Source organism: Ascidia mentula, chromosome 8 (genome assembly GCF_947561715.1).
Source record: "Ascidia mentula chromosome 8, kaAscMent1.1, whole genome shotgun sequence".
Classification (NCBI taxonomy): Eukaryota; Metazoa; Chordata; class Ascidiacea; order Phlebobranchia; family Ascidiidae; genus Ascidia; species Ascidia mentula.
Genome location: NC_138573.1, coordinates 641,906 through 665,604, shown reverse-complemented (window position 1 = coordinate 665,604; position 23,699 = coordinate 641,906). Strand labels below are relative to the sequence as shown.

General features: G+C 35.6%; 3 protein-coding genes across 3 annotated transcripts; 2 read left to right on the top strand and 1 right to left on the bottom strand.

Moving 5' to 3' along the window:
• The first annotated feature begins 308 nt into the window (after positions 1–308).
• On the top strand, positions 309–14,691 carry LOC145910696 (uncharacterized). Its single transcript, XM_082997891.1, has 36 exons — positions 309–401; positions 531–713; positions 769–846; positions 1,101–1,280; positions 1,447–1,719; positions 2,640–2,745; positions 2,797–2,990; positions 4,659–4,770; positions 4,925–5,115; positions 5,452–5,572; positions 5,652–5,839; positions 7,781–7,889; positions 7,998–8,194; positions 8,342–8,635; positions 8,701–8,877; positions 9,047–9,175; positions 9,232–9,452; positions 9,621–9,782; positions 9,846–10,035; positions 10,127–10,217; positions 10,527–10,597; positions 10,890–11,008; positions 11,063–11,159; positions 11,219–11,292; positions 11,349–11,483; positions 11,653–11,796; positions 11,936–12,090; positions 12,206–12,341; positions 12,446–12,549; positions 12,690–12,796; positions 12,921–12,964; positions 13,031–13,150; positions 13,289–13,414; positions 13,697–13,836; positions 14,005–14,140; positions 14,442–14,691. The coding sequence occupies exons 1-36, from the start codon at positions 395–397 to the stop codon at positions 14,511–14,513; spliced, it is 4,983 nt and encodes a 1,660-aa protein (XP_082854017.1). The 5' UTR covers positions 309–394; the 3' UTR covers positions 14,514–14,691.
• An 898-nt stretch (positions 14,692–15,589) lies between these two features.
• On the bottom strand, positions 15,590–18,254 carry LOC145911799 (uncharacterized). The gene is made up of 6 exons (XM_082999237.1): positions 17,900–18,254; positions 17,550–17,784; positions 17,062–17,265; positions 16,685–16,846; positions 16,471–16,614; positions 15,590–16,130 (listed from the first exon to the last, which is right to left on the bottom strand). The coding sequence occupies exons 2-6, from the start codon at positions 17,607–17,609 to the stop codon at positions 16,023–16,025; spliced, it is 678 nt and encodes a 225-aa protein (XP_082855363.1). The 5' UTR covers positions 17,610–17,784; positions 17,900–18,254; the 3' UTR covers positions 15,590–16,022.
• Positions 18,255–21,284: 3,030 nt separating this feature from the next.
• LOC145911500 (uncharacterized) lies at positions 21,285–23,348 on the top strand. Its single transcript, XM_082998872.1, has 2 exons — positions 21,285–21,663; positions 22,186–23,348. Exons 1-2 carry the CDS (start codon positions 21,621–21,623, stop codon positions 22,644–22,646), a joined length of 504 nt encoding a protein of 167 aa, XP_082854998.1. The 5' UTR covers positions 21,285–21,620; the 3' UTR covers positions 22,647–23,348.
• The last annotated feature ends 351 nt before the right edge of the window (positions 23,349–23,699 follow it).

The window sequence follows — 23,699 nt, the reverse complement described above, 5'->3', positions numbered from 1 at the left end:
ATCTTATTCAACAAGTGCAACAACCAAACTGTTATTCTTTTATAGATGTTGTTTTTTTGTTTTACTTGTCAACTTTTGTGAGCTTGTGCCAGGACTAGTAGTCCCTCATATTTAAAAGAAGAATAACATTTACATGATCTGTAACTCTCAAAGAGAGCACACAGTTGATGTATTTATAATGATGACAACCCACAAGAAGCTCATGTTGTGTTGCCACATAGTGGGAGAAAATGTAGGTGGAAACAAAAATAGGCTTTTGTTCAAAGACTGCTTCCTAAAAAACATTAGTTGGCATATACAATAGCAGATATGCACAGTTTGGCTGGAATGCCTTTGTAGTTTACCAACTATGCGCAGACATATTTTCTTTGCATTGGCATTTGCTTTTGTTTCTATGTGTGGTAAGTTCCGCATAATGTAAAGATAAGAGTAATTTTTTGACTTTTTGATCATAAATATGTTAATGTTTCCAAAATTTTGCTAAATATTGGTATTACATCAATATGTTTTTTAACAGTATATTGTTGTAGATGGCACACTATGTCATTATTATGTTCTTTCAACTACAACTGCAACATATACAAATGCTCAAACAGCTTGTGCAAATGGGGGTGGGGAACTGACAAGCATTCCTGATGAAGAAACTCACAACCAACTTGTGACACAAGCAAATGGGAAGATTGGAAATGGATGGGGCACTGGCTCGCCAATTAGTAAACCCTGACATGTACTGAGTTTATCTGTTGTACTTAATGTATGTTTTCACAGCTGCTTATACTGGAGGTCATAAAGTGGGGAATCAATTTCAATGGCAAAATGGAACTGTTTATGCCAATATAACTGGAGGTGTGTATTGATGTTTTATCCAGCTGAATAATTAATGTTCGGTATAAAAAAAACTGAAACTATAGGAACAAACATTGAACACATGCTAAAAATACAATCATTGCTTCTATGTGGCACCATATTAGTTTCTGTGATTATTGTACCAGATATATAGAGTTTTGATTAGCAAATGGTCCTATTGCTGTAACATCAAAGATTGGAGTTGTGATTGACTTTACTACCAATTGGTTACTGTGAAACTATTCCTTTTTAAGGTACTTGGACCAACACTGGATTTGCAAATTGGTTTACTGATGCTACCCACAGAACAAACACCCCATCGAATGGTGGAGATTGCATGACATTTTATGGATTATACAAAAGCGGGGTTCATATTTGGACATGGCGAGATCTTCAATGTGATGTCAAACGTTATTACATTTGTGCACAAAAGAGTAAGTATTTTTTCTTAGTCTCCAAACATTTTAATAAAATTGTTTTTATTGAATGATTGATAAAAAAGCAAATAAACATAGCCTACTAGGTGAAACAAAAGCACTAAAAAATACATTCTTTTATTTGTCTTCAATCATAAGTTAAAGTATAAATGTTCTCATTAAGGTGACATTGTAATTTCTTTGGACAAACCAACATACAGTGATGTACCAGGGCAACAGTTTACTATCATAATATCAATATCCCACACATACATACAACCACTTGATCTATACTACAAGTTTAATGGTGGAAGCAAAACCTTAATTACAAGTGGTTTTACTGGAACAAGTCATACTTATACTGTCACAATGCCTTCAAGTTCTAATTCAATCACAATCAGTGGTGAAAGTTCTGCAACATCATGTTCTATATCGGCCACCGGTCAACTCAAACAAGGTAACAACTATAGTAAACTGAGGCAAGATGTCCCCTTTTTAACATTTAGTTGAGTTAATAAATAAATAGCGGTACATTTAACACTAAATTTCGCCATGTTGTTTCTATTGTTCCACTGCACAGAGAACAAATAAAATAAAATTGTTTTTGGATTTTATACGCGCTGATATGTCATTTTAATGTTTGTGCACTTAAAAACTAATAACATAATTTACAAGGCAACTTATTTCAAGAATGTTATGTCAGAGATAGTAATAAATTTGTTTTTTGTGCCATGTTGTTTCTAAGGTAAGATGGCCACCTCGTTTGTAAGTTTGCCTTTTTGTATAAATAGTAGGTTGGCAGATTAATGAAGGATACCCACCAAATTAAACTGAATTTATTGCTATTTCTTGGTAAATGTTCTTTTTTTTGATTGGGCTCTTTTGTGGTTGCAGGTAAAAATAACAAAACATTTTTTTGTGAGGGGTTTATCTTACATGATTCTACGGTATATATATAGATGTAATAATAGTTTGTTGCTGATGCTGCCAGGCATATTACGTCGTCCGAACTAGTTTTTCTATTTTGCCTGAGGAGCCTTACGTTACCCAGATGTAATAACGCATTAGTTTATCATTTATTTCCCAGACCAGTTACAAACCCCTGATGAGGATTTCAAAACTTTTAACTGAAAGATTAATATTACTAAATATAAAATATAGTTATTGTGTGTAAAAATGTTGGCAACTTAACTGTTACAGTCCTGCTATTTTTTGCCCCAAAAAATTAGTTACTGGTAGGTAACCGATTCCAGGTATTTTACCACAATCAGTGTCTATGTTCATTTGAGTAATGATTAGTTTGATTAAACTGAAAATTAACATTTTTGTTTATATGGAGACTTTTGTTCATGAAAAATGTTTTTTTGTGTTTCTCAGTCAAAACAATATTATCAACAACATCAATAGTGGTAACTTCCAGTTCAACTCAACAAGTAACTTGTACAGCAACTGGTTACTCAAACCCACAAGCAAGATGGTTCAGGTAACAATCCTTACCTTGTTATAACAAGTTCTATGAGTTTATCTGTTACAGAGAAACTAACCAAGTTGCCACATCATCATCATCCAACATTTACCAAAGTACCAACAATTATGTTGATTCTTACACTTCTCGGTCAATTCTCTACATACAACATAGCACTGTAGGAAGTGATGGGGGACAATATGTGTGTAGAGCAACAAACTGGAACGGTGGTGGAAATACTGACAGTACATTAACTGTTAATGGTGAGATGATATACATTTTATTGCAGTAATAAAAATGTACATAAAATGACAAAAGCCTCCGAAAAACTTTTAAATTGCAAAACTGATTTTATTTTGTGGCAATGATGACATTTTCTTACTTGTAACCATTTATAGTTGATGCAAGCATTCAAACCTCTCCATCTTTACATGTTGCTACATTACATCATCAACTAATTTTTACATGTACTTCAAATGGTTACCCTATACCTCAAATAACATGGATGGGGTGAGACATGATTCCAAAGTTAAATGCAAAACCTGATGTGTTAATTAAGTATGTCACTCCAAAGTTGACCACATTTTTCACGACCACTTTTAAATACCATCTATTGTCTGCAAAATTCAATGTGTTGCCAGAATATGATTTATTCGTCCATAATTAGTTTTTTCTTTCGAAATGTTTTAAGCAAATATTAAACATTTACTTAGTCATGACTAGTCCAATCGAATGTGATCAGAGCAGCTCGTCAACTTAAAAAATCAACACAAAAAAATTGATGTGTTTGTAGAAATGGAGTCAGTTTAAGTTCCAGTGGAAATATCCACCAAACAACACAAGTGACAACATCATCACAATACAAAGTAGAAAGAAAACTTTATGTTACACTTCAAGATATTACTGAGGCTGGACAATATACATGTAAAGTTTCAAGTAATGTTGCTGGTGGAAGTGATAAAACAAGCAACATACAAGTTCAAGGTAAGATTAGCAACATCAAAGTATCCAATATTTCAAAATATTTGACTTTTCTTTCAGTTGCCGCAGACATTACCGTAACCCCTGTGTTGAAAGTAACCACAGTTGGTGTGCAGAAAATATTTACATGTACTTCATATGGATTTCCAACACCTCAAATAACATGGCAGAGGTAGAAGAATATTCATTGCCTGGCTGTGCAATTGTGCAGCAATTATTATATTCCTTCAAAGTATTTTCCTTGTGTGCATACAACAAATTGTTGCAAGGTTACCCTTCATTTCTTAGTGTAATAGACACGTATTAAAGTGAAAAATGCATTTAAATAATCTGTCAACCTGAGTGATGTTAAAGTGTGTGTCCTGTAAGCAAAGATAGACTTCCTTATTACCTATACTTGAGGGTTATTCTCTAGGTTTGTTTACATACATCATTACCAAAAACACTTAAAATATTGCTTATATAAACTGTAAAAGTGTTGTAGTGGTCCATGTTGAAAGCTTTACAAATTTACTGCATCTTTTTTCAACATTGTCTATGGACATACAAAAAAACAAATAATGTACATCCTTTTACAGGTGACCAGGATCTTGTTTCATTTTCGATATGTTGTTTTTATAAAAATGCTTCAGTGTGAAAAAAATTTTAAACCTTGTTATGCCTAATTACACTGGTTTATGAAAATTCCTTAACAGAAATGGAGTTCGTGTAAGTTCCAGTGGAAATATTCACCAAACATCACAAGTAGCAACATACAAAGTAGAAAGAAAACTTTATGTTACACTTCAAGATATTAGTGAGGCTGGACAATACACATGTAAAGTTTCAAGTAATGTTGCTGGTGGAAGTGATAAAACAAGTAACATACAAGTTCAAGGTAAACTTTCTTTTTTTTGTTTTACAATTTATGCAATTTATTGAATTGCTTAACCTTTTTAAAAATTGCACAGTTCAGGCAAACATCAGCACATCTCCAACCTCTCATGTTTTCACATCTGCAAGTCAACAAATATTCATATGTACTTCATATGGTTATCCCACACCTCAAATATTATGGATGAGGTATGGTAATATGAGTTTAATCATGCATTGAACTGTTTTGTTATTATTAATTTTAAAGTTGGCAAATGGGTATTAATTTATTTTTTATGTTTTAATGCTTTTTAGAAATGCAAATGCCCTAACTATCAGTATGTAAATTGTGTTTTTTTTGCAGAAATGGAGTTAGTTTAAGTTCCAGTAAAAATATTCACCTAACATCACAAGTAACAACACCATCACAAAACAAAGTAGAAAGAAAACTTTATGTCACACTTCAAGATATTAGTGAGGCTGGACAATATACATGTAAAGTTTCAAGTAATGTTGCTGGTGGAAGTGATAAAACAAGTAACATACAAGTTAAAGGTAAGATAAATAAATGCTTGTTTGATGCTTTGTTAGGTTGTTGTTTGAACCCTAATAGTAAAATGCAGTGGTTCTCAAGCTTTTGTCATGACACCTGGTGCGTCATGGTTCACAGTTGGTAATTCAAACAAAGAAAAATTGGAAGTTTATTGGTGTTTAGTAAGGTCACTACAACTGAAGTGTAAAAATGACAACAAATGGTTGCGCTGCAAATCTGCTTCGCAAGCCCTGCAAATCTTTCCAAGTGTGTCACACACAAAAAAGTTTAAGAACCACTGGTATATTGTAATAAATAAATGCAATACTCTAACTTATTAAGTCTTTTTTGTTAATCAGGTGCTGTAAGTATTACTACGCATCCAAAGTCCCTAGTTTTTGTAATAGCTGAAACCCAAAATTTTTCTTGTACTGGTAATTCTTATCTCAGTCTGAAGATTAAAGATCTCATTTGGAAAAGGTAGTCGGTGTTTTTGAAGAATATGATTCCTTTTTTTCTCAAAATAAAGATTATATATTAAACTCATTTACTTGCGCAGAAATGGAGTGAATATAAGCACTTCATCAAATGATGGAATTTACCAAACTACTGTAGTCAAAACTGATAGAAATATAACCAGAAAACTTTATGTTAAACTAAGCAATATTAGTGAGGCTGGAAATTATTCTTGCACCACCATAAGAACAGATGGTGGACCAACTCTAAGCAGTAACGTACAAGTTCATGGTAAGTATTGGTGTGTGTTAGTTTTTTTGTCCTAACAAAAGCCTTTGCCACAGTTGCGGCAAACATCAGCACATCTCCATCTTCACATTTTTTTACTCCTGGAGACAAACAAATATTCACATGCACATCATATGGTTTTCCTATACCTCAAATATCATGGTTCAGGTTTGTTAACAGTGCAAAATGTATATGTGCTTGTTTTGTGGTAATTGAAACACACTGTATATGTTTCTAGAGGTGAAAATAGTCTTGAAGAGTTGAGTTCTACAAATATTTACCAAAAACCAAAATTAAACTCACTTTCACTCAACAAAGCTGTGAGAGAACTTGATGTTAAATATCAATATATTGAAGATGCAGATATTTATACATGTAAAGTTTCAAGTAATGTTGCTGGTGGAAGTGATGCAAACAGTTCAATACAAGTCCAAGGTGGGAAAATTATTTTTACTACATGAAAGTTTATTTGTGCAGTTTTACAAGCATTTAAAAAGAAATATTCTTGAATGGCATTCTTACTACAAAAATGTATATTATAAATTCCAATGTTTATGATCAAAGGAAGTCTTACAATAATGCTTGTACCAATATTTTCTGTTAAGTTGCAGTAAACTTTTATCATGTTGTGAACATGGACATTTTTGTATTAATTGCTGACATTATGTTTTGTAAGTTGCAACAAATATTAGCACCTCAACAAAAATTAAAGTTGTTACATTTGAAAAACCAACAATGTTTGAATGCTCATCATTTGGATTTCCAAGAAAAATTCCAAATTGGTTTAGGTAAGAAAACATTTAAATGGAACTTTCTTGGACAACAGACAACTGTATTTCAGAAACGGTAAACAAATCGGTTCAGAGAATGGAACTAATCAAAGAATATCTTTGGAAAGTTTTGACATAGTTCATAAACATGTCAGGAACCTGAATATTATATTTCAATGTATTAATGAAAGTGGAAATTACACATGCCAAGTTAACAGTAACCTTGGTGGTGGATTGATTTTGTATGAAAATATTCAAGTTCAAGGTGAGATTGTGGTTTGTATGTAACCTTGTGTGGTTGTAATGTGCATTCTTTACAATAGTTGCTGCAAACATCTCGATTTCAACACACAAGATATTGGTTAATAAATACAATGAGGTGTTTACAGTTGAGTGTGTTTCTTATGGATTTCCTACACCCACTCTTAACTGGATCAGGTAATTCATATTGGATTACAGCAACTTATTTTGTACAGTTACAATTTCTTCTTTCTGTTTCTTATCGTTTTTTAAGATTTGTTTGTGAAATACTTTGTGTGCACAATTTTTCGACCTATCAGGTCAAAGCAGTGCAGCTAGTGACTGGCGATGGTCTTATTGGTTAATTAGCCACATATAGACTATTCCACATTACAGTGGCATTCAATACATTAGGGACCAAACTATTTACAAACTACCCAAGATGAACCACAGTAAAACACACTATGGTTAGCTTGGAAACTTACTGCTATAGTACCATAGTGTTATCACCAAAATAAACATGTTTAGAAATGGAAGTAATGTTGCTACCAGTTCATCTTCACCAGTGAACCAAGAAGTTGTTGTGGAAAACGTTTACAAAGTGACAGCTGTACTAAATTTTTCTTACAAAAGTATCTTCTATGCGGGAAAATATGAATGTGTGGCAAGTAATGTTTACAACATCCAATCCAATGTAACAGTTTTAATTGAAGGTGTGTTTAAGTATTTTAATTGAACCTATAAAATGTATAATTGTCCAGAAACCTTGTTTTTTTGGTTTGGAATAATTTAGTAGTTGTGTTGTCAAGATATATTTTTTTTCCTTTACAACATGTGTTAAAGCAAATATCCTTCAAATCAAAACCTCAGCAATTTCGAAGTTGTAGATCTTTGGTAAACTTGTGCTCATGTCTGCAATGATTACCCTTTACAGTTGCACTCAACATATCTCTGAGCAGCAGTGAGGTAACTGTGAAAGATAGAGGGACAAATGTAACATGCACTTCATTTGGTTTTCCAGTCCCTTATGTGTATTGGAGCAGGTTTGTCACATTTTACTTTCTACACTAATATTTTTTGAGGAATCACATTGTTTTTTTTTTATTTTTCTGCATGCACAGTGTAAAATTTTAAAGAAAATATATTTTCAGAAATGGCAGCAATATTTCCAGCACACAGAATACTCACATTTATCAAACAATCCTCAATTCAACACAATTCAAAGCTACTTCTACATTGTTTTTTAAAACAGTTTTTTTAAATGATCTTGGTCAATATGTTTGCCATGCAATTCAAACACGTCAAAATGAAACAGGCACAAGTGTTACAAAAATATTGCAAATCTATGGTGGGTTTTGAGCTTTTATCTTCACCTAACAAGTATGAAACTGTGTTTTAACTAAATTTAGGCAATAGAAGTTATTAATTTTAATGTGTAGAACTTATGTTTCTTCAATGCCCTTCCCAGATATGGTTAGCACAATTTTTGTTGCAGTTGGCCCAATTTACAATGGTTCTACTTCACCAATGGAGTTTAGCCAATCACAAACGTTTAATTGTTCATTTGTTGGCGATCCAACACCTGTTGTAAAATGGAGAATCAATGGCCAGATTATAGAAGGAAATAGCAATGACCCAGCAGAAATATCATCATTTAGTATAAGCACAACTAAAACGTCAACATTGTCTATAAGAAGTGCTTCTTTATTTGCGCCAAATTCTAGAATAGAGTGTTGGTCTACAAATAAAGTAGGAACCTCCATCACAAAATCATTTATGTTGAACTCTGGTAAGATTGTTTGAAATCATCATGTATTTTCCTCCATATCTTACTTGTTATCATGATGTTTGCAGATGTACATGAGAGCAATGCTATGTATTATGCTTGGGGAACATCACAGAAAAACCTCTCAGATGCCTTGCAGGAGTGCATTCATAGAGGAGGAATTCTACCTTCACTGACATTTCTCAATAATTCAAACTTAAAGGGAAAATGGTGGAATAAGTTTAACAATAGTGTCTGGTTTGATGGTAGGAATATTGTGCTAATGAAAGTGATTCCAAACAAACAAAATTGATTATTTGTGTGTTTTTTTTTACTTGCCATTTAGCTATGTCAGGTTATAAAAATCAATTTTGGTAAACTACTGTCAGGTTATAAAAATCCTCATGATTACATTTTTTCCCACATGCAATTTAGGTGTTGATAATACAATAAACAACACCTTGTTGGATGCAAACTCATCTGAATGCAGTGCCATTGACCATATTGGCCACATTGCAAACAAGAGTTGCTATGAAAATCTTGACTTTTTGTGCATATTTCCAGGTATGAATTTTAAATTATTACTTTTCAATCTTGCTGAACCTATACTTACATAACAGGTGTTGAGATTATTGAAACAAGCAATTGTTTTTATGACAAAGTTGTTGTAAAGTGGAAAGATGGGACAAAATACAATGGAACGATCACTTACAACGTATCAGCATTAAGTGCCAATAAACTGATTTATTTTAGTAAATCGATAAAACAGAATTCAACACAAAACTTTGAATATTCCACGACACTTGGAAATTTGCCAACCAACACAAACTTTACTATCCATGTAAGTTTTGTATTAAGTTTTGGCAATTTAACCAATTTGGTTTTCTTTCATGCGCTATGTTGTAAATTCCCTGTTGGAGGTTTAGTTACACACATTGTAGTGGGATTGTAAATGTGAATACTGTTTATTGTGTAAAAATATTGCAACATTTTAAGTATTTGTGTTCAGGTGAAATTATTTCCAACTCATTTTAATTCTGCATTCAAACAAAAATCTTCACGGACCAGCATAGTGTCAAACATTGTTAGTTTGAAGACAACGCCAAGTGGAAAATGTGAAATTAATGCATTAGTGCCCGAACAAATTGTAATTCCGATCAGTAAAGTAACGGTTGGTAGAATTATTTGTACTTCAGAATTTTGAAATCTGTGATGTAAACAAACATTTTTTTAGTTAAATGTGACAACATTCACTAAAACCCAAACAAAGGTCGACAACCACTGGTTTACTCCACCCTTGCAACTAGTAACTGAGTTAAGTAAGGGGGATTATGTGAATGCAACATACAACATTTCATCCGATGAATGTCCAAGCATGGTTTACAACGCCAAGGGGAGCTGCTCTGTAGACGATTCTGTCGCAGGTGAAGAAACTTTTACAGAATTATTTTGTGTATATTGATAATTAAGACGTTGTGACCCCCATTTTTGCACAAACCATGTTTATTTCAACAGATGGTATTTTGCAAACACACATTGGGGCGATTATTGGACCTGTAATTGCTTCTGTTTTTGTGATCATAATTGCAGCAGTTGTTTACATAAGGCAAGTTTTCATGATTTTGCCAACATGTTCAAGACCTGTAGTATGAATAAAAATCCTTTGTACATTATCGTATTAAGGAAAATTCTCATGGTATGGACCACACTGTAGTTGTGATGTGATTATGTTTCCAGATTTACCCACGCATAATAAAATTAGACATGGACGGGGATGTTGTAATATATTGCACAAATATAGCAACCTAAAATCCTCGTTTCCTTCTCATATCCGCACGCTTGTATGTGTGCAGTGTTTTTATTTAGTTTGTATGTAAATCACCTACAAAGCGCGGAAGAAATGTTCTATTCTTAGACGCCAAATGCGCTCTTGGTATCCTGGAGGAGATTACACAGAAAGGAGAAGACTAAGTGATCTTGACAAAGGTGAGGATGCACACACCTGTATATGGTACAAATAACTTCTCATTCTTACATGGAAAACTCACTGATGCAACATCAGTTATAACACCAGAAAAATAGTGCAGGCATCTTTATACCAACAATAACAGAACATGCGCACACTGACATCTATGGAGATTTAAGCGTCGAATTTAGTTTTTCTATACTTTATCGTATTTTCTTTGGTCCAAGGTGTTTACCTACAAGCATATAAGCAGCTGCTGATACTTAACACACCACGTGGAATGTTTTGCAAACTGGTTTTAATTGATTTCAGAAAATATTCTCACAGCGTCGGCGGACTCGGATCCAAATCCTATTCCCGTTGATCAACTTGAAGAATTCTTTACCAGTAGTTTTAACAGGAAACACGCTAAAATAACCCAACATTTTAATGTAAGTCATAACATCACACGATAAGTTTGCTCATTTACATCATACCGTATGCAGAGGGTGAAAGAAACCAGCATGAAATTTCTTGAGGAGACAAATGATGGAAAAAATCCGGAAAATGTGAAGAAGAATCGCTACAAGAATATTCTGCCATGTAAATATGATTGTTACAATAGATACAATGCAATATTTTAAATCTTATCATCTCTTCAGACGATTTCAACAGAATTATCCTCAACAGTACACCGAGAAATCCAAACGGTTACATTAATGCGTCAAAGATTGAGGTGCGTTTGTAATCGTTTCTTACAGATTTCTTATTGATATATTGAACTCTTCACAGGGTTATGGTAAACCTGATAAATGGATTGCGACCCAAGGTCCAACCGAAAACACCCTCGATGATTTCTGGTCAATGATCTGGAGTGAAAATGTTAAAGTGATCGTCATGTTGGCAAACCTTGTCGAGAAATATAAGGTGCTTTATATTTTACAATATTTTATTGGTTAAAAACTTGCTTAGTCGCTTAAATTAGAAACCCACAAAGTTAGAAAGTTGGTTAAATTTCAAAGTGTTTGTATTTTAATATTCATTTACCCAGCTTCAATTTGACGACAATGGAAATATCTTTATTTATTCAATACAGAGCAAATGTGAGAAATACTGGCCAGATCCAGATAACAATCAACAGTTCGGGAACATCAAAGTATTCCCTTGTGACGTCAAAGACTATGGTTCTTACGTCACAAGGAAGTTTGGAATCGAAGATACATCGGATGATTACACCTCGGTAAGAGTAATTTATTGTATATTGCGTTCACAATAAGGTAATATGAAAGGGGAGTGACCTTTACTTTCACTCGAGATACAGGTTTTCTGTGAAGCTTAATTCCTTTCAAACTTATTTACACGAGGTTTTTGTTTGTCAGGAACGTAGGGAGTTGATCCAATATCATTTCACCGCTTGGCCCGATCACGGCGTTCCAGCGACATCTAGTGGATTGTTGAGGTTCTTCATGGAAGTGAGAAACGAACTTTTGAAAAGGCGGAGTTTTAAAAATTCTCCCGCCGTTGTACATTGCAGGTGGGAAAGAAATATGTGACCTTGAGAGAGTAATCTGTTTGCATTTTTTAATAATTTATGTGTTCTTCTTCCTGTATGTGTTTTTAAATGCACCTCAAATCATACATTGTTTCAGTGCCGGTGCTGGACGAACTGGAACGTTTATCGGACTTGATTATTTGTTCGACCAAATGAATGAAACACAAACTATTGACGTTTATCATGTGGTCTACCACATGAGGGAGCAACGGATGGAGATGGTTCAGACAGCGGTGAGGTTTTGCGTTGCGTTTGAATATCTGGTATATAGATTTGATAACTTGTATTAATAATAAATCCATCTTGTATTGCAAACGACTGCCTCTGTTCGTTGCAGGTTCAATATATTTTTCTCCATAAACTGTTGGCTGAAATTTTAATATTTGGCAACACTGATCATGCACTGCAAGAATTCTCATCAATGGCCCAAGAAGCAGAAGAGTAAGTGGAGTTTTTCGCTTCTAATAACAAACCATTTGCGTGCGGGTTTAAAGGTTTACATCTTTGCCCAAAATACTACGGCCATCTGTAAGAAGTGCGCCGGTTTCAATTTTCCCAAATCTTGTGTTTATATGTTGCAGTTCAAAAGAGAGCCCCGCAATAAAATTGGAGTTCTCAAAGTTCAATCGCTTCTGTGACATCAAAGAGATCCCACCGATCACCATAGAAACTACAGACACTGTCACTTGTACGTTGTTTACAAAAACTTGACCGACTTTTAATGTTGCTTGTAATTTTTACAACGGTTTGGTTTTCATGTTTGAACTGTATTTGGAGCTTGGTAGGTTTTTCTCATATAATTTTATTTCTAGATCACACTTCCTCAGTGAATATTAAATGGGCTTACACTGTTCAGGTATGTTAGTCCTCAATTGGCTGCTTTTGTGGTCGAAACTCACTCTATAATATTAACATATTGCAGTTGCATCGTTCCAAGGACCGGGCAATTATCTGCAAAGAGACTCAGGATTGCAGTGGAATGTTCTGGAAAGTTATCATTGAAAGAAAACCTCAAGTCATTGTGTTGCTCCACGAACCCCATGTTAGTTGTAACTGCGAGCATATGTAGATCCTGCATGTTGTCTGTAAATGTAAATAAAGCCAAACAAACTGGGTTGTCATCCTCGAAACTTGGAATAGTCATCTTTCTGACTAAAACATAGTGAAATGTTTACATCAGGATATTGCATGGTGGCCAAAGGAAGCGAACCAGCAAGTGTGGTATGGTAACATTGGAATAACATTGGAACCAGTTACAGAAACCAGATCGACCATTCACATCGAGTCTGTCTATCTTATGGAGAAGGTTAACGTGAAATTAAATTTTGTCGGGACTAAATCTAAATAAAATTTGGAAATAAGGTTTACTGGCATCGCAGCCCTTTTCCGAATATTTAAGAGCGAGGTATAAATATTTAAGTTCTCTATGAGGTTTGGCGTCCCTTGGCCCACTGCTTTTTCAACTGAACTACAGTAACTCAGTGGTTAGAGAGGGTATAGTATATTATATTATGGTTAAGATACACTGGCGCACAACTTGCCAGGCGACTTTCATAATTAGAAACACTTTTTATTTCTTGTTTTTTAGTACGAAGTTGAACAACTGGCATTCAGTGCCTGGAACGATGATGATACCTTGAAAGATCCAAGATTACTATTTGAGTTTTTTCAGTCGATTAAAGAAGTCAGATGTGGTGACAGATTGGGGGATATTTTGATTCTTGACAGGTAAATTCAAGCACAACATGTGTTTGGATAGAAAAACTTCCGTAGTTGTAAAATTACTGAAAGGACACGATTTTCGCTATTTTTTTCGCAAGAATTTGACTTAGATGATCATTTTATAAGACCAATAATGTATATAGGCGAGGTATCTTTTTCTGTTCGTTTAAACAGGACCGGTCTGAAGAGATCTGGTGAATTTTGTGCTTTATGGAATCTCATATCTCGGTTCAACGTTGAGAAGAAAGTTGATGTTTTCCGGTCACTTAGAGATATGAAGGAAATGATGCCAGATCTCACAGTGGAAATTGTGAGTTTAATCCTAATACTAAGATATTCCACAACTATGCTTTAGTGTGGGTACTATCAGATATTTACGAAATGGATTTCAACGTGATATAATATAACATTTAATGATGAAATATCTATACAACATAGAACTATTTCAACTTACATACGCGGGCATGGCTCGTGCACTTTCGTAACAGTGGATGTATTTCCTAAGCTTATGTACTTTGAATGATTTACAAACAGTTTACAATTGTTATTTTCATAATTTAGTGGTGAATCCTGCATTGTTCATTAGGAAAACGTTTTTCTGTCGTTTGCAGGAAAACTATGTGGATTGCTACCAAGCTATGAAAAGTTATTCATGTCGTGTTTACGAAAATTCTGTTTTTTAACCTCGTCACGAACACGGAAATGTTTGTGATTGTTGTATGTGAACCTATCCATTTAATATGTGTAAAAAATTGTTGAAATGTTTGATTTTGCTTCACCTGTGATTTCTCATCAGAATGCTACTTATGTCTTCGAATATTTAAAGCACTTGTGTTTGTCGTACTTGATTTTACCATTACTGTGTCGTGCAATGATTCCAAATGAATGATCAAATAAACGATTCTTCACAACAAAGAATAGTTGGTTATTTACAACTTGCAGAAATGTTTCAGTGCTTTGGCGGTAATAAAGTTGTTGTAACAGAAAGAGTTTATTTAAAACTTAGAATACAATTCAAAGACAGTTCACAGTAGCCTACAGAAGGGTTTTTTTTTCAACTGTTTACGGTTGTGTTGTAGATTTCATTTCAATTTTGTTTAGTTATGTTGTTTTAATGCTTCGAAAGTAATAAAGCTGTTGTTAACGAAAGGCCATTCAGATAAAACTGTAAATAAAAATAGTTCATGATACCTAAATGCAAAGCTACGTAATGTTGTACAAGGTAAAAAAATTAAGATAAAGAAGGATGGCATTGCATGATAATAACGGCCAAGTTTATGGATGTTCCGTGAAACCAAATGAATTGTTCACTCCCACCACATTCGCTCAACCTATTTCGTTCATTCCTGCAACAATTCACACGGAGACACGAGCCATTAAATTAAACACAAATCTAATGGACGACACTGTGCTAAAATTTAAAACGTGCATCTCTTATCAGTGTTCTGTTATCTATAACGTATAACAACGTCTCTTGTTTTTTTCCTTTTCGGCGGGAGTTTTCACGCCTTCGCACATGATGTAAAATAGGAACTGTAAAAGCAAAGTCATAGCTTGTGATAATGACCCTCATGTTAATGAAAACTCGTTTGGTTTGGAATGTTTCAAGGTATATATTTGGAATGGATTTTAATTGATTAAAGAGCCTGGATTAGGTAAGTTTGTCGTATCTGACTTGTGTGTGTAATTCATCTTTGTATTCTTGGTGTGCGGTTGTGCTTGGGATGCCTGTGTAGCCATATGATACAAAAAGTCAACTTAGATAAGTTTAATACTTCAAAACGGTCTTTATAAAACGATTTTAAACAATGATAAGCAAAGTGGAGCCAGTAATATGAATTGTGTAAGCTGCATACAGATGGCCACTGTTACGATTTTAAACAATGTTTGTGATATCGTTTCTTAACATGCTTCACGTAAAGTACGTTTCATACACGGTCTCATTAACACATCCTGAGTAACTGGCAATGTATAGGAACTTTGTTGAACGGACACAGTGAAACAAAAGGATCAAATAAAGTTTGTGGAAAAACCACGTTGAGCAACAAATACCCAGGGTTTGTTGCTTGTGAATAAATAATGTCTTTCTGAGCACGGTTTTAAAAATTCAAAACCAGATGTAAATTTCCCCTTCTGTGTCTGAATTCCCCGATCTTTGTCCGTTAGTTGGCGTTGCAGTGTAACTACTGACGTCACGTATTGTGGTTACTGGGCCAGCATCTCTTCCACGTGGTGACAACCCAATCAACTACGTGAAGATTCGGGAATGTTCCTTTCGCAGCCACGAACACCGACGCTCCCTGCATGAAATATTTACTTGTTGTATATCAATGACCACAATACGAAAGCCTATTAAATTTACATCAGGTTTTTCACACAAATTCAACGTTAGAAATTTTTGTTCGCCAAATGTGCATCTCGCTTTTATGAACCCAGGGAAGCCCTGGAAATCTGCGCGTTAACAGTAAGTTTAATGACCATCAATAAATTGATGATAAAATCACTAAACTGCAGAAAATGTTTAACCCATTTTCCAAACACACGGGCAATATTAAAAAAAAACTTTTAATAATTTCTTTTTGTATTAAAATAACATTTTACCAATAAGTTTAATGCCACAATTGCCTTATATCATAATACCTGTCCCAATACAGACATTCCCCATATTACACTGTAGCTGATTGTAACCGCACTCAAACAGGGGAGTGTAAACCCTCCGCAAGGGGCGATAGAGAGACCTGCTGTTATCCAATCAGTTTCTCCAATGACCCCACAACATCCCATCTGTTAAGGTTACTGGCGGTCATTTCTTGATAACATGATGGTATTCCAGTTATCATGTTTTAACTGTTACCTGAGTCTGGGTTTGGTTCCACGCCGTCATCATGGTTTCATCGTTGACACTTTGTACGATGCTCTGCTGCAGTTGCGTGGTTAAGCGAGGATAAACCTCCACGTATAATAAAATCCCTGTGGTTGTTGTAACGACGAATAACAGGCTGCTACATATTGTTATCTGGATGTAAAAAATATATTTAAAAAAATTATAATTAGAGAAGTATCAATTGGTTGAGAAAAAAAATAGACAAAGATTTGCAAAGAATATTTGCACAAAACAAATCATTTGCGTAAAAATAAGCTAAACACCAAAACTCGGACAAAAGTATTTCCTAAAAACACTGAAACAAACAAACAAGAATTTAATAAAAAAACTTTTTACAGGAAACTTACAGCGATGAAGAGCGACTTCTTGCGGACAGAAATATTCTTAAGAAAGAGCGCTGGGGAGGAACAAAAGATCGCCCATGAAAGTGGCATTGTGACGTAATTAAGAAGGATATATACGCTGCCATCTAGCGGCATGAAAGGAACGATGAATGATATCCGGTAGGTTTCCACATAAGTAAAGTAGATCGGAGGCCACACGACGTAAAGCTGTGGAAATGTATTGAGTTTTAAAAGTGTCCGAAACACGATAGAAATTGTCACAAATGTTGTCGCTGGACTTGCACACGATTATAATGTCCATTGGCACATGAAAAATATTGTAGAGCGCATGTATTACTTTACACTAGGGACCCAGACATTTTCTTTTCTTTTAAAACGCCCTAAATCAAAGTGCGGATGCATTATTAGCTCAGAGTGCTTTGTTTTAAATTTCACTAACACTATGGAGTTTACATATATTTGTATTTTTACTTTTTTATCCCAAAGCTTACCACAAACAGGAACGATATTAGGGCGCAAACTAGGATCGAGCAACATTTCTTGAATTTCATTTCTTCCTTTGTGTACGTCACAATGAAGTGACAGATCGCAAACAAAGACACAATCGCTCCGGGTGTTTGGTTTCGAACGCGGTCTTTGTTTTCAAACAACGGCTGGCTTGAAACCGCCAGATGTAAACATTAAACAGGACTCTTGCGTGAAACTTACCACAACACAGCATCAAATCTACAAAATACATATATTACAATTTTAAGTAAGACTCAGTAACATTTTTCAACCAAAAAACAAAACAAATGTAATTAAAAACATTAAAATAATTTCGTCATGATTGATTACTCACCTAAAGAACAATATTTTAACTGAAGCTAACTGTAATTCAGTAAAGCACTGAAAATAATTGGAACCTAACACTTTTAAATGCTAGTGACAATTGGGACTGGTTTATACTTGGGTAAACCCCTCCAAAAAGGCACAATACCTTCTTGTTTAATAATCATTCAAACATTTTTTTTTTAAGTACATTTAACAAGTACTGTTATTCCCCATATTAAATAGTTTCCTACAGCTTCTTGAGTGCAAACAACAATGACCTTCAGTTGCGTAAGAAACTGTTGTTTATGTCAACACTGACTGACAGCCTGCACATCGATCTATTCAGAAGATAACTTGGAACTTATCTGAGGTTCAAGAAGTAACCCCACTTCCTTTGCATCTGGTATAACTAACTTCATCCCCTTGTCCGTTTCTCATTATCAGAGGTGAACAATGGCCTTCCTTTCTCAATCTGCGCTGAGACAACCTACTTAACTGATTGTTAGCGAACCACAAAAGGACCGGTCTCCTAACAAAAGATCTTGACTACCTAGTTATGTTATTATAAAACTGGTAAATAACGTCCTATTGTCCGATCTACTGCTTGGCCGGCTGTTGAATGACAACAATCCATGGGAAAATATAAGCTTGTCACTCGCATCGCATGTTTCTTTCACATAAACCCCGCTGCTTTCGTTCGGCCGATTCTACCAAAACCACTTTCAGTTAAACTATGAGTGTTGTATATTACCACGTATTATTTATCTTGGTTGAGGTGTCACTCACACCGTATTTTTGTACGTTAGTTTCTCCTTCACAACGACCGGTGTGAGGCAGTAAGATAAACGCCTCGCTATTAAAAACTCTTCTATCTGAAAGGCTTGCGGACAATGCAGCAAAGCATTTACGAGATTATGAGACACAACGAGGCATTCGAAATTACTTCTACTACCTAGCTCATTTCCCTTTACGCTTAAACCCGGTCTGTTACTTTCCCCCTCGCGTTACAAGCGACTTCTGCAATAAGCGACTGCATCCTATTTACATTTTCAACCTTGTTTAAACTGATACCTCCATGCTACAGCCAAGCTAAATGAAAGTTGTATTACGAACGAACGGCAAACGTAGCAACCCTTTTACTTAAACTTCTTCCTCGCGTTGACAAACGTTCGAGTTGTCTGCTGATTGAAAAACGTTTGAGAAGGAAGAATTGATTAGTGTTTGGCCCGAATAGTTCCCGCTGGGGTCATTGATATTATTTTATACCTTGTTCCACAGGGGCTATGGGAATTAATGCCTAGTTAACTATTTCTATGTGTTATATTTGGTCTTCTATACAGCGATACTTTTGGCCAGCGCGATTGTTCGACAATTAGTGCGATGTTTGATAACATACAAATGTGGCAACAAAACGAAACTTTGCAACTAAATCTGGTCGCGTATCCGATCACCATTTTAAACAATCCAATAAAAGACACCAAAGCCAAGCTTGTAGCTTTTCCGGGTGAGTTTTCAATCAACTAAAGCAATCACGCAAAACTATATCTGTGTTTTTTCTCCGGTTGCGACCCCTTTGGAGATTCGCCCTCACCATGACCAAACCCAAGCACTCTTCCCATCTATCGCCACTAGGTGTGAAACCAAATTGTTTACGGAAACAAAATGAATTAGGAATTGAAAAGACGCGGTTAATCAAATATTATTTGAACGCGGAAGCTTGAAAGCTGTCAATCACGTTGCACAACCTTGTGCCAACTTCCACCGTGCAACTTTAATAACAACGTTTACACCCTTCAACGTTTTCATCTTGTCCCGAATTTGAGGAGTAATGCTAATAGCCGCACACAAAACGTCTTGCATTTCACTGAACTTATATTATTAATCTACAGTTGTCCGTAACCTTCTCAACGCCAGGTTTCGAATTACGTTACAATTTCAATGGCTTGCCAACATATATGCGCACACTACATGCTTTTCTTTGTCACCAATGCGTCAAGATTGCCTCATAATTTAAAAATATGAAACTAAACAGGTAAATTTACACGCTTTAGGGACTTCTTAACCTTCATACACTTTCCCAGACGTATACAATGTGACTCGTGAATCACTTAGGAGGCCATGAATATTCACCTTGTTTGCCAAATGCCGTAGTTTTACCGACCTCTGCCCTACAGCATGACAAACTATGTTCTTTAATTCCAAAACACATTGTCACATATCGGGGTGATAATCTCTAACCTGGTAACTAAAGCCTGTTGCTCTGTGTAACTCATTGTACAACTGTTTACATCACGCCAGGTAGCCTTAAGCCAACTTACTGATGCTCGCTTTCATAGCGAAGAAGTCAAGCCCGGAACAAGATTGTTGTCCGCCCTTTGCGTGATAACTGATAAAAAATTTATGGTTTTTTAACACTTTCAAACTTGAAGTGGTTTTTCTCGTCGGGGAAATTCCTCCTCCTCGTTGCTGAAAATTCTGACATCGTAACCGAAAGCCTACGCACTTACATTGTACTTTGTTCTACAAATGTGTGAAATAGGGGTCGGTATATAATTCTGTGAACAATGATTCTGGCCCATATTGTAGAAAAATTTACGTTTCGGCAAATATGCCATCATCAATTTAATGAGAACTATGAGTAAATCCGTTGTTAGTGTTTCCATTGATATCATGTTTGCATAAAAATCTTTCTTAACAAAACTGTTTCATTTGGATTCATCTTGCTGAAGCAGATATCAGTGCTATGGCCATACTTCACGTAAATAGTAATATATTGACCCTATACTTGATGCAAAAAAAGCATAAAGATCCCGTATGTGTTGAAAAGGCCACACAGAAAAGCCCCAACAACAGAAGCCCAACTCCAAGCAATGATTGACACTGGAGGTATGCGAAGTTGATCTTCACCAAAAATGTTTTCCGTGGTCGTGATTTCCAGTGAAGAGAAATCTCCGCCCCTGGGAAAGTTTGGTCGGTTTCTTTGTGTTCCTATCAGTAACAATCTTTTAAACAAACAAACACTCGAGTGCGCTTTCGTCACAAGCGAACAAATATCATCATATTTTCATCCAAACAAAAGCCACGTGATGACGTCACAGGAGCCTCAACAACGCACATTTTTTGCAAACGCCCCGAAGATGCTTAGCGTTTGAAATAAGCGCTCATGACGTATTCGTGATGTGAATCTTGTGTGGTTTTAACATCGGCACAACTTGACTATTTTCGGAATGTTCTGCAACCGGCCCGTGGTACTACGTCATCGTCACGCTTGACGGCACACATATAGGAAGGTAACCTCCCGTTTCGCATGAGTTGTTTTTTCGAAATCCCACTATAACCCTTGGTTCGATGGGGCGTGACGAGGAATGACGGCCATCGTTCGAAGACGAAGTTTCAGGTCTGTTACGTTTGCAGGTTGGCTGTGGAAAGTTGCTCGTTTGTGTGAGGTTAACGTTACCTGGAGTTTATAAATGGTTTTGTGTCTGAAACCTAATAAAACATACAGTCTAGAGTTTAAGCAAAAAGAGCCACCTGACTTAAAGTTACCTCGTCACAACTATACGCTGTGGTGGTCATGTTCACATGAGCTTCACATTTCTGTTTAAGTTTAAACCAATGCTGTTTTAGAAGGTCTGGAAAGTGTCATGTTTTATATTGACGTAAGGAGAAGGTAGCTTCATTCAACTTCGTACGCATTTATACACACGCTGCACGTTTGGTGGTAAAATAGCGATTAATCCACAGAATATATGGAAAGCAGAGAAGAATATCCAGGACAAGGCGCAGGGGATGGTTCGTAGTTTGCAACTATTTTTACATTCTGTAATATGAATCCGTCTATATATATATCCGCATAATGTAGCAATCTCTTTGCTGCCTCATGCATGACGAGAAACGCTGGTTTCACATGTAGTTGTAATTTGAATACCGCCTCAAAGCGAGTGCTGGAAAATTACAAAAAACATATGCTGTTTTGGCAAAATTAACAGCAAGGTCCAATGGCGTGATCAGCAAAATGCCAATGAAAGCAGAAAATTGATAGATTGCTTGCATAGGGTAGGGCATTAATTCATCAAAGTCTACCCTTCAACTTTCATCTTGGATTATCCAAACAAATTTTCTCTAGCAGTTGAATGACTTGCGAAAGTGACTCTTATTAACATATGGGACATTGGTTGCCATTGTCTGTTGTAGAAAGTGTGATGAACACCCATATATATCCAAACGCAGTTTCCTGAATAAAGAACACGCAATCTACAAAAGTAAAGCTCATCAAATTACCGTAGATTTAAACCAGATGTTATGTCCGCTTAGGTGAGGAGGAGGAGAGAAAAAAATGTCAGCGACCAGGAAAAGTTTGCTCTCTGCTTCTGGTCGGAGCTGGATTGACTTTCCTCATCCCAGCCTGCGTCTTCCTCATCGGATTCCAGTCTCCAATCGTGGATGCGATCGGGATCAGTGTCATCTCCCTCGCATCCGTCTCTATCCTGACTGGATTCTTCATCTGCATTTATAACATCTTTGTTAAGAAGGAGACGCGAGACGATGGGCACAGGAGCACGAGTGAGAGTGGATTCGTCATGCACAACCGCACAACTCCACAAACTGCCACAAATCTCCCCCGAGCTTCGGGAAGTTTTCGAGGTTCTTTGGACATAATCCGCGTGGATTCCTTCCGACCGTCTGAGGAGGTAATTCAAGAAATACAGAAGAGCAACGACCCCCCTCCTTCATACGAAGAAGTTGTTGGGAGTGGAGAAGTTAACAACGACTGAAGTCATTAGGAAGTTTTCGGTACAACATTCTTTCAAAGTTCAAACAAATCTATTGCTGCAGCACAATTTGCAGAAAATGTATCAGTTTATAAAACGACATATTAACTTTTTCACAGACTAAAGAACGTTTTAATTCCGTTTCTGAGATAGTGGACATATTTAAAATAAGGTGGAAATCGTCAGGGACACTTGCAACAAAATGGGAAATGATTCCCAGAATTAAAATTCACAAGCAATTCTGGACAAACGTAATTTACTGCAGTCTGTTGAGTCCGAATAGTATTGATTTGCTTGTTTTGCAATTTATTGTGTTGTAAACATTCTCCGTTGTGTTACAGACCAGATTATGTGTGTTACTGAAAAGGTTTTGCATTGTATAGCTTTGTTAAGGTTTGTTACTTCAGTATTTTCTGTTTAGTGCGATTGTAACACCATTGTTTGGTAAAACGCTTGTAAAATGTTTCACACAAAATTATTTTCGTTCTTAAACGCGAAAATTTATCGTCAGCTGACAAACTATCTGGTGTTTACGTATCGTTACACTTGACTGCACACGATTGACTTTCATGAAAAGTTTTATTCACTGAATCGACGAAGCGTGACGATGAGTTGTGTTTGGTCAAAATTTGTTGCAATGAAATATATTTTCCCCATAATGTTGAGATCAGTGGTATTTGTGTCCTAGAGCCAGGGTCCTCAATTGGGATACAGTCTCTTGATCACGTGATGTTTTGGTTGTTATTTACTTGCAGTAAATCGTCCAATTTAAATAGAACCGACCTTCTGGCATTAAATAACGTGTTTTTTTCTCCAACGTTTCCGTCTGCTATGCAGCAAGACTTCATCAGTTGTCCTATCACGTTTTTTTTTATGAAAACACACAAGTGTGTAAATTTTATTAAAAACAGGCGCAAAACGTTTCACATAAAATCTTTCTTAAGAACGACATTAAAATCTTCCATCAAAAACTATATAAAATCTACAAAAAGAAACAAATAAATAAAACTTTAAATCTCTGAAAAAAAACTGAAAAATTAATTTCTTTCAAACCAA

Excerpts from the sequence above, each read along its gene's own strand:
- LOC145911500 (XM_082998872.1), top strand. The coding sequence starts at position 21,621 with ATGGAAAGCAGAGAAGAATATCCAGGACAAGGCGCAGGGGATG. Across the intron at positions 21,664-22,185 it reads AGGACAAGGCGCAGGGGATG|GTGAGGAGGAGGAGAGAAAA; the intron begins GTTCGTAGTTTG and ends ATGTCCGCTTAG.
- LOC145911799 (XM_082999237.1), bottom strand. The coding sequence starts at position 17,609 with ATGAAATTCAAGAAATGTTGCTCGATCCTAGTTTGCGCCCTAATATCG. Across the intron at positions 16,847-17,061 it reads AGAAGTCGCTCTTCATCGCT|ATAACAATATGTAGCAGCCT; the intron begins GTAAGTTTCCTG and ends TTTTACATCCAG. Across the intron at positions 16,615-16,684 it reads GGAACCAAACCCAGACTCAG|ATGGGATGTTGTGGGGTCAT; the intron begins GTAACAGTTAAA and ends TAACCTTAACAG.
- LOC145910696 (XM_082997891.1), top strand. Across the intron at positions 11,797-11,935 it reads CATCGGATGATTACACCTCG|GAACGTAGGGAGTTGATCCA; the intron begins GTAAGAGTAATT and ends TTTGTTTGTCAG. Across the intron at positions 13,151-13,288 it reads TGTTGCTCCACGAACCCCAT|GATATTGCATGGTGGCCAAA; the intron begins GTTAGTTGTAAC and ends TGTTTACATCAG.